At 41.7% G+C, this 14,152-nt stretch overlaps 1 protein-coding gene across 3 annotated transcripts in view; it reads left to right on the plus strand.

The window, feature by feature from the left end:
* Positions 1-14,152, plus strand: part of ZYG11B (zyg-11 family member B, cell cycle regulator) — a 112,638-nt gene that overhangs the window by 67,886 nt on the left and 30,600 nt on the right. For all 3 annotated transcript variants that reach the window (XM_032136574.2, XM_058430524.1, XM_058430523.1), the window contains 5 exons: positions 255-319; positions 7,004-7,103; positions 7,443-7,493; positions 13,315-13,476; positions 13,588-13,635. In XM_032136574.2, the coding sequence (XP_031992465.1) occupies positions 255-319; positions 7,004-7,103; positions 7,443-7,493; positions 13,315-13,476; positions 13,588-13,635 (426 nt within the window). The remainder of the gene's footprint in view (positions 1-254; positions 320-7,003; positions 7,104-7,442; positions 7,494-13,314; positions 13,477-13,587; positions 13,636-14,152) is intronic.

Consider the following 14,152-nt stretch of genomic DNA (forward strand, 5'->3'; position numbering starts at 1 on the left):
TAATTATCCTACTTATTGCCCTATTTCTCATCTAATGGAAAAGAAAAAAAAGGTACAAGTAAACTTGTATGGGTTTCCTGGAACTCAGCCTTTCAATACTAGGGGGGCAGATAAAAGTTGTAAGAAATAACTGGTGTTTCATCAGTCTTCTTCTTTTTTTTTTTTTTTTTTTTTTTTTTTATAGAAGCTACCTTGGTTAAAATATAACAAAGTGATATTTTATTTAGGATTTTTTTCTTCCTTTGATTCTTTAGTTACAGAAGAATTGCCTCCTTTCACTTTGCAGTGACCGGATCCTTCAAGATGTTCCATTTAACAGGCAAGTGATAGCTCTAGAACTTAAAGTGGGGCAAAACAGAATGTTAGAAATCTGTCTTGGGTCATTTCTTACCATTTAGGATATCCCTTTTATAAGATTAATTGAGTAGACAGAATTGTGGGTTATTTTATAGAATGCTAAATCTACTTTCTTTAATTTAGTGCTTTGACATTCATGATAGCAAATTGACCTATGTTGTCATAGTCCTTTGCTTAGGATTCATGTTGGTTATAGTTTTCAGGATATCCACATGATATTGTAAGCTATGAGCATTGTTATTCATTCAAAAGATAAAAAAACTAGGGCATATATAGAGATTCATTGTCTTTACTATGACTTTGTGACTAATAACTGCAAGGTTAGATGCAGGTTTGGCCAGGCGCAGTGGCTCACGCCTATAATCCCAGTGCTTTGGGAGGCCAAGGTGGGAGGATCCCCATGTCAGGAGTTCGAGACCAGCCTGGTGAAACCCCATCTCTACTAAAGATACAAAAAATTAGCCGGGTGTGGTGGCACACACCTGTAATCCCAGCTACTCGGGAGACTGAGGCAGAAGAATCGCTTGAACCCGGGAGGCAGCGGTTGCAGTGAGCCAAGATCACGCCATTGCACTCCAGCCTGGGCGACAGGGCAAGACTCTGTCTCAAAAAAAAAAAAAAGACATAGATCTTCTAATTCTAAGCCTAGTGTTCTGTTTTTTGTAACATATCTCTTATTATTATTGTTATTTGGTATTGAATTATGGAAGAAACTTTTTAAGGAGAGGTTAAGGGAGGCCTTATAACTAGATTCCATTAAATATAAAGGGGTCCTTTTTTTTTTTTTTTTTTTGAGAAAAAGGCTTTGTCTTCCAGCCTGGAGTGGAGTGGTGGGATCTCGGCTCACTGCAAGCTCCGCCTCCTGGGTTCACGCCATTCTCCGGCCTCAGCCTCCGAGTAGCTGGGACTACAGGCGCCCGCCACCACGCCCGGCTAATTTTTTGTATTTTTTTTAGTAGAGACGGAGTTTCACCGTGGTCTCGATCTCCTGACCTCGTGATCCACCCGCCTCGGCCTCCCAAAGTGCTGGGATTACAAGCATGAGCCACCGCGCCCGGCCTATAAAGGGGTCCTTTGTTTTCTAAGATGTAATTTTGGAGCTTAAAAAGTTTTTTTTTATTTTACTATTTTAAAATATAATTTTTCTTTTTCTTTTTTTTGAGAAAGGGTCTCGCTCTGTCACCCAGGCTGGAGTGCAATGGTGCAATCTCAGCTAACTGCAACCTCCTCATCTTGGGTTTAAGTGATTCCCCTACCTCAGCTGAGTAGCTGGGATTACAGGCGTGTGTCAGTCACCATGCTAGGCTAATTTTTGTATTTTTTGGTACAGACAAGGTTTTACCATGTTGGCCAGGCAGGTCTCAAACTCCTGACCTCAAGTAATCCACCTGCCTCGGCCTCCCAAAGTGCTGGGATTACAGGTGCTAGCCACCATGCCCAGTCTTAAAATATAATTTTTTAATGATGGCATTTTGAAAAGGAAATTTATACTTCATTATTTAATGAAAAGTATGTTTCTCCAGCAGCAATTTTTTTTTTTTCTTTTTTTTAAAGACGGAGTTTCACTCTTATTGCCCAGGCTGGAGTGCAGTGGCGCAATCTCGGCTCACTGCAACCTGCACTACCCAGGTTCAAGAAATTCTCCTGCTTTAGCCTCCCAAATAGCTGGGATTACAGGCATGTGCCATCATACCCAGCTAATTTTTGTATTTTTAGTAGAGATGGGGTTTCACCCTGTTGGCCAGGCTGGTCTCCTGACCTCAGGTAATCTACCCACCTCGGCCTCCCAAAGTGCTGGGATTACAGGCGTGAGCCACTGCTCCTAGCCTTCAAGCAGCAATTTTACGGTGATTCACTTTTATTTGAGTAACAGAGTACACTTATCTGGCATGGCTAAGGAGAGAGGTGTTCCATTTTTTATTTGAAATAAACAATTTGGATAAAAATATAACTACATATATCTCATGTAGATTGCTAATTTTATTTTGGAAATATTGAATCTCTGTGCTCATCATTGTAACAAAGTCTAAGGTAGGAAAAACATAGTCACTCTCCTAAAGATTATATTCTACTCCTTAATGTTTTCTTAAAGGGCTAGATTATAAATACTCTAGGCCTATGGGCTATAGAGTCTCTGTTGCAGCTATTTAACTCTGCCATTGTCCCTCAAAAGCAGCGATAGGTAATATGTAAGCAAATGGATATGGCTGTGTCCCAACAGAACTTTACAAAACAGGCAGCCAGATTCACAGGCTATGTACTTTGCTTACCTCTCATCCAGCCAATGCACTCTGCTAGAATTAACCTTCTTTGTGGTCAGAGGCTATGATTGGTTCATCTCTTTGTCTCTAGTGATTGGGTGGATATTTAATGGATCGATGGATGAATGAATGAATAAATATTACATGAGACAGAATTTTTCATAGAAGAAGTGTTAATGAAATGCATTGGGCCCCCAAACAAGGAAGGAAAGATTCTGTCTGACTGATGATCATTAAGGATTTCCTGCTAGTTATGGCACTTGAGATAAAAACGGTAAAAACTAACGTTTATGAAGCACTTACTACTGCCAGGCAGGCATTGTGCTAAAGTGTTTTATGTAAGCTTATTCAGTCCTCAGAACAATCCTGTGAAATTATTACTCTTATGATCTTCATTTTACAGATGAGGAAAGAGAGACACAGAAAGGATTAGTAACTTGCCCAAGGTAATAAGATAGTAAGTAGCAGAGTCTAGATTTAAATTCAGTCTGACTCCAGGTCCTCCATTTTTTCATCCATGCTATGTTGTTTTGAAGATGAGAGCTGGTTGAATTGTTTTATGTTGTTGAAACTGCATCAGTAAAGGCACAGAGAAAGTCAATTATATTAGTAAAAATTAACTTTTATAAAGAACTTATTTTGTGCCAAATTCTGTACTAAGTCTTAAGCTTCTATGTGATATCATTTAATCCTCATGACAACCCTATGGAATAGGTTTTTATTTTATTTATTTATTTATTTATTTTTTGAGACAGAGTTTCGCTCTCGTTGCTCAGGCTAGAGTGCAATAGCAACATCTCGGCTCACTGCAACCTCTGCTTCCCGGGTTCAAGCAATTCTCCTGCCTCAGTCTCCTGAGTAGGTGCAACTAAAGGTGTGTGCTGCTACGCAAGGCTAATTTTGTATTTTTAGTAGAGGCGGGGTTTCACCATGTTGGCCAGGCTGGTCTGAAACTCCTGACCTCAGGTGATCTGCCCGCCTCGGCCTCCCGAAGTGCTGGGATTACAGGCGTGAGCCACCACACCCAGCCTGGAATAAGTTTTTGTTACTATTTTACCGATAAGAATGTTGAAGTTCAGCGAGGTTAAGGAGTTTGGTCAGAGTCCCAAAGTTAGGCCAGGCGCAGTGGCTCATGGAGAATGTAATCCCAGCACTTTGGGAGGCCAAGACAAGTGGATCATGTGAAGTCAGGAGTTCTAGAGCAGCCTGGCCAACATGGTGAAATGCTGTCTCTACTAAAAATACAAAAAATTAGCCAGGTGTGGTGGCAGCTCCTAGCTACTCAGGAGGCTGAGGCGGGAGAATCGCTTGAACCCTGGAGGCAGAGGTTGCAGAGAGCCAAGATTGTGCCACTGCACCCCAGCCTGGGCAACAAGAGTGAAACTCTGTCTCAAAAACAAAAAGTTAATAAGTGGTGGAGGTGATATTTGAATCCAGGCTGACTCCAAAGCGTATGTTGTTCTTAACAGCTTGACTACATTGCCTCACATGATAAAATAATTTATTTTATTGTTATCATTAACATTAAGTAGAACTAGAATTCAAACCCAGAACTGACTTGAGAATCTCTACACTTTACCACTAGCCTGTGTTACCTCATACTTGTGGGCATGTGTGAAGGCTAATGAGCAATCCACTTTGCAGAAAGCATAGGGTAGGCAGGAAAACTTGATATGGCCCCACGCTAAAGTCCTAGAATGCTTTGAGGATGGGAGTGACATCATACCTAAGTCCTCGGACAGGTTTGTTTATTTGTTTGTTTGTTTCTTTCTTTCTTTTTCTTTCTTTTCTTTCTTTCTTTCTTTCCTTTCTTTCTTTTCTTTCTCTTTATTTCCTTTTTCTTTCCTTTCTTTTCTTTCTTTTCTTCCTTTCCTTTCCTTTTCCTTTCCCTTTTCCCTTCCCTTTTCCCTTTCCTTTTCCCTTCCCTTTCCTTTTCCCTTCCCTTCCCTTTTCCCTTTTCCCTTCCCCTCCCCTCCCCTCCTCTTCTCTCCCCTCCCTTTCCTTCCCTTCCCTTCCCTTCCCTTCCCTTTCTTCTTTATTTTTTGAGATGGAGTCTCACTCTGTCTCCAGGTTGGAGTGCAGTGGCGTGATCTCGGCTCACTGCAGCCTCCGTCCCCCAGGTTCAAGTGATTCTCCTGCCTCAGCCTCCCGAGTAGCTGAGACTACAGGTGCGCACCACCACACCCAGCTAATTTTTTGTATTTTTAGTAGAGACGGGGTTTCACCATGTTTGCCAGGATGGTCTCTATCTCTTGACCTTGTGATCTGCCCGCCTTGGCCTCCCGAAGTGCTGGGATTACACACGTGAGCCACCGCTCCTGGCCAGAGGTTTATTTCTAATGTGCAGGCACACATTGATTGGAAACTAGTGGAGACAGGGAAGCCAATTAGGAATATATTGTAGAAGAATATAAGTAGTGGGCCTAATCAGAAATGGCCTTGGAAACAGAAAGAAGGTAATAGTAAATTTAAGAGAAGTTGTAGAGTAGTAATCTACCTGAAAATAATCATTCAGTCAACATATATTAAACACTATTTATGTTTCGATCACTGTATTGAGTGTGTGCGTGGCATAAAGGGCTAAATAGGATATATAGTCCCCGCCCTCAAGAAGCGCACAGGCCAAATGGGGATTCAAGTGAGTCTGCAGATGACTGGATCTCTGACCTAAAGTACTGACCTAAAGTGAGTCTGCAGATGACTGTGGATCAGCTATACCTAAAGTACTAAGGAGCTAAGAAGGCAGTGATCGATGTGTCAAAGAAACCACCTCAAAGGCAGTGACATTTGATCTGAGTCTTAAGGATGAAACTATGGGTAAGATAATCAGATGTATTCCTTGACCTCATCTTGGTTTTTCTCCTTGTATCCCACATTGAGTTCTTTGGCAAATCCAGCTCTATCTTCAAAATTTATCCAGAATTCATCCATTTCTCTTCATTTCCATTTCTATCACTTGGAGTAGACTAAAAGTGATTTCTCTCCTGAATTACTGCAGTAGCCTCAGAACTGCCCTCCTGCTTCTGTCTTTGCCCTCCTGGAGTTTATTCTAAACACAGCTGATAGAGTAGTCCTGCTCATGTTATATTCCTGCCCAGAAGCCTTCTATGGCTTTCCCTCTCATTCAGAGTAAAAGCTAGTTCCTTAATGATATGGTTTGGCCCTGTGACCCCAGCCAAATCTCATGTTAAATTTATAATCACCAGTGCTGTAGGTGGGGCCTGGTGGGAGGTGATTGGATCATGGGGGTGTTTTCTAATGGTTTAGCACCATCCCCCGAGTGCTGTCTTGTGATAGAGTTCTCACGAGATCTGGTCGTTTAAAAGTGTGTCGCACCTCCGGCTTTGCCCTTCCATCTCCTTCACCCATGTAGGATGTGCCAGTCTCGCCTTCCATGATGATTGCAAGTTTTCTGAGGCCTTCCCAGCGGTGCTTCCTTACAGCCTGTGGAACCATGAGCCAATTAAACCTCTTTTCTTTATAAATTACCCAGTCTCAGGTAGTTATTTATAGCAATGCAAAAATGGACTAATAACTAGACTCTACGTGATCTGGTGCCTCTGTTACCTCTCACTTTCTCTCTCAGGACTCTTCCCTTGTTCTCTCTGCTCTGTCCTCACTGACCTCCATGCTATTTGTTGACATTTCTATGCCCATACCCACTTCAGGGCTGTTGTATTTCTCCTCCCCTCTCCCTGGAATGCTTGTCCCCTAAATTCCCATGTGGTTCTTTCTTACTTCCTCAAAAGTTTCAATGAGGCCTTCCGTAGCCACCCTACATAAAATTTCAACATTTCATATCCTCTTTTCCTGCTTTATTTTTTTTTTCCGTAGCATACGGTCAGTACCTAACCATACTGTATATTTTACTTACTTATCTGATTTGTTACCTGTCTTCCTCACTGGAGTGTAAGCTCTATGAAAGTAGGGACATTTTTCTGTTTTGTTTACTATTCTATCTCCAGCACTAAGAACAATATCTGGCACAAAGCAAGAGTTTAATATATGTTTGTGAATGAATGAATGAATGTTTTTGTTGTGCTAGGTGCTATGAGGAACCCAGAAAATACTTAAATTACAACTATAATATGGAAATCACTATAATTTAGAAATACAGAATAGAAATGTTATAATTCTACAAGATGAAATGCCAGATAGTTGGAATCATATTTTCCAAACCCTTCTTTCTTTACAAAATGTTGTCAGAATTAATAATATGGCATCATCTCTAAAACACTAAGTGTAATTGTTACTCTCTACCAGTTCAGAGGAATTTTCCCTTGCCTTTTCACGTATTTAAGTTGTAGCATCGGTTCCTAGCTGGAACTCTGAAATTGTGCCTGGGCCTCCACGATTAATTCATGAAACCCTTTTTGTGTTTTCAGGTTTGAAGCAGCCAAGCTTGTCATGCAGTGGCTCTGCAACCATGAGGATCAAAACATGCAAAGGATGGCAGTTGCCATCATTTCCATCCTGGCTGCCAAGGTATGTGAACTCTTGCTGAATAATTTTCTGTAGGCAGCTGTTTCTCACTACGTTTACTGTTTTCCCCCCAAAATCTATGTGCCAGAAACATTAGTAAATCTCTCTGCCAGCCTGCTTATTCAAGCTACATTTGATATTGTAGAATTTGGCTGGGCACAGTGATTCACGCCCGTAATCCCAGCACTTTGGGAGGCCGAGGCAAGCCTCCGAAAAACAGATACACAGCAGAATTCCAAGTTGATCAGAGATTTTAGTCTGACCTTTGGAGTGAGGTACAGTGAATGATATTAAACTCACATTAATGAGTTCTTGAACATTGAATTTGTTTTTTACTTGCAGCTTTCTACAGAACAAACTGCACAGCTTGGTACTGAGCTCTTCATTGTCAGGGTAAGTCTATAATCTCCATGCAGGCCACTAGATATTCATGTTTATTGTTTTCAGGCAGTATTGTATATTTTCTGACTTTTTTATATATATATATATACGTGTATATATATATGTGTGTGTGTATATATATATATGTGTGTGTGTGTGTATATATATAAATTTTTTTTTTTTTTTTTTTAAGACAGAGTCTCGCACTGTTGTCCCGGCTGGAGTGCAGAGGTGCGATCTCGGCTCACTGAAAGCTCCGCTTCCCAGGTTCACGCCATTCTCCTGCCTCAGCCTCCCGAGTAGCTGGGACTACAGGCGCCCACCACCATGCCTGGCTAATTTTTTTGTATTTTTAGTAGAGACGGGCTTTCACCGTGTTAGCCAGGATGGTCTCGATCTCCTGACCTTGTGATCTGCCTGCCTCGGCCTCCCAAAGTGCTGGGATTACAGGCGTGAGCCACCGTGCCCAGCCAATATTTTATATTTTAATAAAAATTTTTTGTGGCTAGGCATGTGGTGACTCACACCTGTAATCCCAGCACTTTGGGAGACCAAGGCAGGAGGGGATCACTTGAGGCCAGGAGTTCCAGAACAGTCTGGGTTATCTAATGGGACCCCTTCTCTACCAAAAAAAAAAAAAAAAAAAGTTGGACATTGTGGCACACGCCCGTGGTTCCAACTACTCAAGAAGCTGAGGTGGGAGGATCACTTGAGCCCAAGAGGTCAAGGCTGCAGTGAGCTGTGATCATGTCACTGCACTCCAGCCTGGGTGACAGAGTGAGACCCTTTCTCAAAACAAAAAAAATTTTTTTTTTTGGTTACTTCTAAAGAAATGTATTTATTTCTTTTCATATATGCAGTTTTACTCCTTAACAGAAATGGAAAAAGCCCTGACCTAGGAGTCAGATGACCTAGGATCTAGCTTGTAAACTCACTTTGTGAATTTGGGAAAATTACTTGAACAATTGGGGTCTACATAAGTATTAAGATCCTATCTAAGGCCAGGCACAGTGGTTATGCCTGTAATCCCAGCATTTTGGGAGGCCAAGGCAGGAGGGTTGCTTGAGCCCAGGAGTTCAAGACCAGCCTGGGCAATATGATGAGACCCCATCTATACAAATAATTTAAAAATTAGCCAGCCATGGTAGCACATGTCTGTGGTCCCAGCTACGCAAGAGGCTGAGGTGGAAGAATTGCTTGAGCCCAAGTGGTCAAGGTTGCAGTTAGCCGTGATGACGCCACTGCACTCCAGCCTGGGTGACAGAGCAAGACCCTGTCTCCAAAAATACAAAACAGCTATCTAATTCTAAAACTCTGTGATTTTTGTTATTTATATAGAAAATGTAGAGACTCTATTACAGGCATAAGGTTGTGCTGTATGCTTTGGGGAAGCAGATATACGATTTTGCTTGGTTACAATCAGTTGAGGAAATAAGACTAGTAAACCATGAAAACTTTAAAAAGCTTTAAAGGGAGTAGATATAAACAATGTCTTAGGGAAGACTTAGAGGCAAAAAGTATATTTAAACATGCCTGTTAAAATCCTGGCATGAGGTGTTTGAATAGTAATACTACATGGAAAAGTCAAATAAGAGACTCCCTTTTTCCATGACTTATAAATTATGTATGTAATGAGAAAGTAAACCATTCATTTGATAAATATGTATACAGTACCCATGATATCAAATGAATGATACTTGCTACCTTACTAGATGTTAAGGAATTCACACTGAATTATAATTATGTAATTATTCACACTGAATTATATCTATAAATTCTACCCATAACAAACAGTACAATAGAAAAAAAAAATAGCTGTGTAGCTATGGTTGTAACAAAATCTAAAAAGTATAACAATAAAGATAAGAATGAAAAAATAGGCCGGGCACGGTGGCTTACGCCTGTAATGCCAGCAATTTGGGAGGCCGAGGCGGGTGGATCACAAGGTCAGGAGATCGAGACCGTCCTGGCTAAGGCAGTGAAACCCCGTCTCTACTAAAAATACAAAAAATTAGCTGGGTGTGGTGGCGGGCACCTGTAGTCCCAGCTACTCGGGAGGCCGAGGCAGGAGAATGGCGTGAACCCGGGAGGCAGATCTTGCAATGAGCCGAGATAACACCACTGCACTCCAGCCTGGTTGACAGAGCGAAAAAAAAAAAAAAAAAAAAAAAAAGAATGAAAAAAATAGCTGGGCATGGTGGCCCACGCCTGTAATTTGGAAGGTTGAGGTGGGCAGATCACGAGGTCAGGAGTTCGAGACCAGCCTGACCAACATGGTGAAACCCCATCTCTACTTAAAAATACAAAAATTAGCCGGGCGTGGTGGTACGCACCTGTAATCCCAGCCACTCAGGAGGCTAAGGCAGGAGAATCGCTTGAACTGGGAAGGTGGAGGTTGCAGTGAGCTGAGACTGGGCCACTGCACTCCAGCCTGGGCAAGATAGTGAGACTCCATCTCAAAAAAAAAAAAAAAGGAAAAGAAAAAAGAAAAAATAATGTTATAAAGAGAGAGAAGGCTATTCGGGAATAATGAAAAGAGTAGGAATTCTGGAGTTGACATATCTGGATTTATTTTCAGTTCTGTCTCTTACTAGCCATGTATTTTGGGCAAATCACAGTTTTCTTTGGGATGATAAAAAATATTTAATACAGTTATTATGAAGATTAAATGAAAAGAAAAGCTTATGCTTGTAATCCCAGCACTTTGGGAGGCTGAGGTGGGAGGATCACTTAAAGCCAGGAGTTTGAGACCAGCATGGTCAACATAGCAAGATTTTGGCTCTAATCAGCAAAAAAAAAAAAAAAAAAAATTAGCCAGGCATGGTGGCACACACCTGTAGTCTCAGCTACTCAGGCGGTTGAAGCAAGAGGATCACTTGAGCTTGGGAGTTCGAGTCTGCAGTGAACTATAATTGTGTCACTGCACTCCAGCCTGAGTGATAGAGAGTCCATGTCAAAAAAAAAGAAAAATGATTAACTGCGGTAGTATATGCTAAGTACCTAATACTAAATATAATATACATTAGATAAGTAGAAAAAGATGCTTATTTTGTTTTTTTTTTACTATTTTCAGGGGTGACAGTTTTAAAAAATGACCTCTTATTGCTATATATGTCTCTCAGTAATTTTGGTATCTTCAAAGATTTTTAAGGAAATCTACTCATATGCTTTGGGAGGAAATCAAGCTTAAAGAAGGAATTAGTAGGCAAGGCACGGTGGCTCAGCCTGTAATCCTAGCACTTTGGGAGGCCGAGGCGGGTGGATTACCTGAGATCAGGAGTTCGAGACCAGTGTGGCCAGCATGGTGAAACGCCATCTCTACTAAAAATATAAAAATTAGCCAGGTGTGGTGGCATGCGCCTGTAATTCCAGCTACTTGGGAGGCTGAGGCAGAGAATCACTTGAACCCCGGGGGGGCGGAGGTTGTAGTGAGCTGAGATTGCGCCACTTCACTTAGCCTGGGCAAAACAGCAACACTCTGTCTCGAAAAAAAAAAAGAAGGAATTAGTAATAGTAGTGATACCTAATTATACCTACCTGTTTGTGTTTCTTCAATTTTTTTTTCCTGAATTGTGTATAGCCACTAGTATTATGTTCATTAATGTTTTCTTATATGTGTTTTAACAGAGCTTCCTTTTTTTTTTTTGAGACGGAGTCTCGCTCTGTGGCCCAGGCTGGAGTGCTGTGGTGTGATCTCGGCTCACTGCAAACTCTGCCTCCCAGGTTCATGCCATTCTCCTGCCTCAGCCTCCGGAGTAGCTGGGACTACAGGAGCCCGCCACTACGCTTGGCTAATTTTTTGTATTTTTTAGTAGAGACGGGGTTTCACCGCGTTAGCCAGGATGGTCTCGATCTCCTGACCTCGTGATCCCAAAGTGCTGGGATTACAGGCGTGAGCCACCGCGCCGGGCCCAGAGCTTCTTTTTTTACCTCCAAAAGTATAATCTAAAAATTGAATTATGGATGCCTTATGTAGTTTTAAAACCACTTACTTTTCAAACATAAATTTTTTAGGGTAAAGCTATGATAGAACTAATTTATACCTGGAATTTCAAAGCTATTATCTTCTTGTTTTTTTGAAAGGGAGGAAGGGGAAAAGGAAATAAAAAGGGAAGGAGAAAGGGGGAAAAATAAGCAAAAGCAAGACAGAGGTACTGCAGCATCTGCTGTCAGGGAAGGCTGAGGAGGGAGGGGCTATTATCTTAGTTATAGTCAATATAGACTTTAATTCTCTTATTGTATGTAGTTTTTCCTTTCTTTTTCTTCTTTTTTTTATATATGCTTTCATTTTTCCGTGATTACAAACACAACTGAATATCAAATGCACAAAGTAAGAATTATACGGGGAAAAAGATCAGATACGTTCATATATATATCACCTTTTCAAGGCTATTTCCATCCAGAATAACCTTGGTTTGCCAGGGCCAATAGAAAGAAGTCACAAAATCGCCTTTAGTCAAATTTGTGTGTTTGCTTTCTTGTATAATTCCAATACCTCCACCATCAACGACTTGAGATAGCTGCCAAGGTGTTGTATAATCAGTGCCAGTATCTTCATTCATTCTACAAAGAAGGCTGTCACTTCACACTTGGAAGATTGCACAGCGGCCAGCCAGAGGCGCTCCTCACTTCCTAGACGGGGTGTCCGGGCAGAGACGCTCCTCACTTCCTAGACGGGGCAGCCGGGCAGAGGCACTCCTCACTTCCCAGACGGGGCAAAGGCCGGGCAGAGGCGCTCCTAACTTCCCAGACGGGGCGGCCAGGCAGAGACGCTCCTCACTTCCTAGACGGGGTGGCGGCCGGGCAGAGGCTGTAATCTTAGCACTTTGGGAGGCCAAGGCAGGCGGCTGGGAGGTGGACGTTGCAGTGAGCCGAGATTACGCCACTGCACTCCAGCCTGGGCAACATTGAGCGTTGAGTGAGCGAGACTCCATCTGTAATCCCAGCACTTCGGGAGGCCGAGGCGGGCAGATCACTCGAGGTCAGGAGTTGGAGAGCAGCCTGGCCAACACGGCGAAACCCCGTCTCCACCAAAAATACAAAAACTAGCCAGGTGTGGTGGTGTGTGCCTGCAATCTCAGGTATTCAGCAGGCCGAGGCAGGAGAATCACGGGAGCCAGAGGCAGGGAGGTTGTAGTGAGCCGAGATTATGCCGCTGCACTGTAGCCTGGGCAACAGAGGGAGATCTTCTCGAATGAAAGAAGGGCGGGGGGTGGAGGGAGGGAGAGAGAGAGAGTCTTTTTCTTCTTAAGGAAAACTTGGAGTTGGATAGATGAGGTCAAAGGAAGAAAGGAAAGGAAGGAAGGTAGGAAGGAAGTCTTTTTCTTAAGGAAAACTTGGATAGATTAGGTCTTCCTATTCTTACTTTCTCTGACTAAATTGACTATGAACAAATTAGTTAATATTTCTCAGACTCAATTTTCTCTCCTAAAAAATGGGAATAACAGTACTACAATATAGAATATAATTTGCTAATCCTTAATAAATGTTAGCTTCATTTGCCCTTCTCTTCCTTTGCCTTTTTAATTCTAGAATCTAAAATAAGTATATGCTGTGACTGAATGAGTAAGATAGTTGACCCAAGTTTTAATCATTTTGCCTATGTTATTTATGGGTGATTGCATTATAGGTATGATCAGAGTAATGTAGAAGTATTTATGAAAATCTTACACTTTTTTCTTGAAGAAAAGTTCAGTCCAAGGGGCTATTTAAGTACCTTTACAGGAAATGCTTTAAGCCATGAGACTAATCCTCATGGACTTGTGGTTATTAATCACCATAAATTGTAATAACAGTTCAAAAATGAAAACTTAATTCTTTTTTTTTTTTTCAGCAACTTCTTCAAATAGTGAAGCAGAAAACCAATCAAAATTCAGTGGACACTACGTTGAAATTTACTTTGAGTGCACTTTGGAACCTCACAGATGAATCCCCAACCACTTGTAGACACTTTATTGAAAACCAAGGGTTAGAACTCTTCATGAGGGTTCTAGAGGTTAGAATGGGAATTTAGCTTACAGTTTTGATATTTATTAATTTATTTACTTTAGCATTTATTTTATATTTGGTTCTTTAGGTAATTATAGGTTTCTCTTTCTTTTTGCAGTCTTTCCCAACTGAGTCATCCATTCAGCAGAAAGTTCTAGGACTTTTGGTAAGATATAAGCACTTCCTGCTAAGTTCCAAGCTGTATTTATTTTCTGTCTGAAGTAACACATTGAAAGTTGCAGCTCTGCAGTGGCAGTATCATAGCCCCTTATCTAAGGCACGATCATTGCTAATTGAGAACTATTCCCAGTACCTCTCCATGTTGACTTGAAATGTGGTCTGCAATGGCAATTTCTTTCTTTCTTTTTTTTTGTGAGACAGGGTCTCACTTTGTTGCCCAGGCTGGAGTGCAGTGGTGTGATCACAGCTCACTGCAGACTCGACCTCCTGCTGAGCTCAAGCAGTTCCCCCAGCTCAGTCTCCCTAGTAGGTGGGACTATAGGTGTGCACCACAATGCCCAGCTAATTTTTGTATTTTTTGTAGAGATGGAGTTTTGCCATGTTGCCCAGGCTGGTCTCAAACTCCTGAGCTCAAGCAATCCTCTTACCTCGGCCTCCCAAAGTGCTGGGATTGTAGGCATGAGCTGTCCGGTCAGCAGTGGCAATTTTTGACAATTTATAGG

This window comes from Hylobates moloch, unplaced genomic scaffold (genome assembly GCF_009828535.3).
Source record: "Hylobates moloch isolate HMO894 unplaced genomic scaffold, HMol_V3 SCAFFOLD_18, whole genome shotgun sequence".
NCBI classification, from domain to species: domain Eukaryota; kingdom Metazoa; phylum Chordata; class Mammalia; order Primates; family Hylobatidae; genus Hylobates; species Hylobates moloch.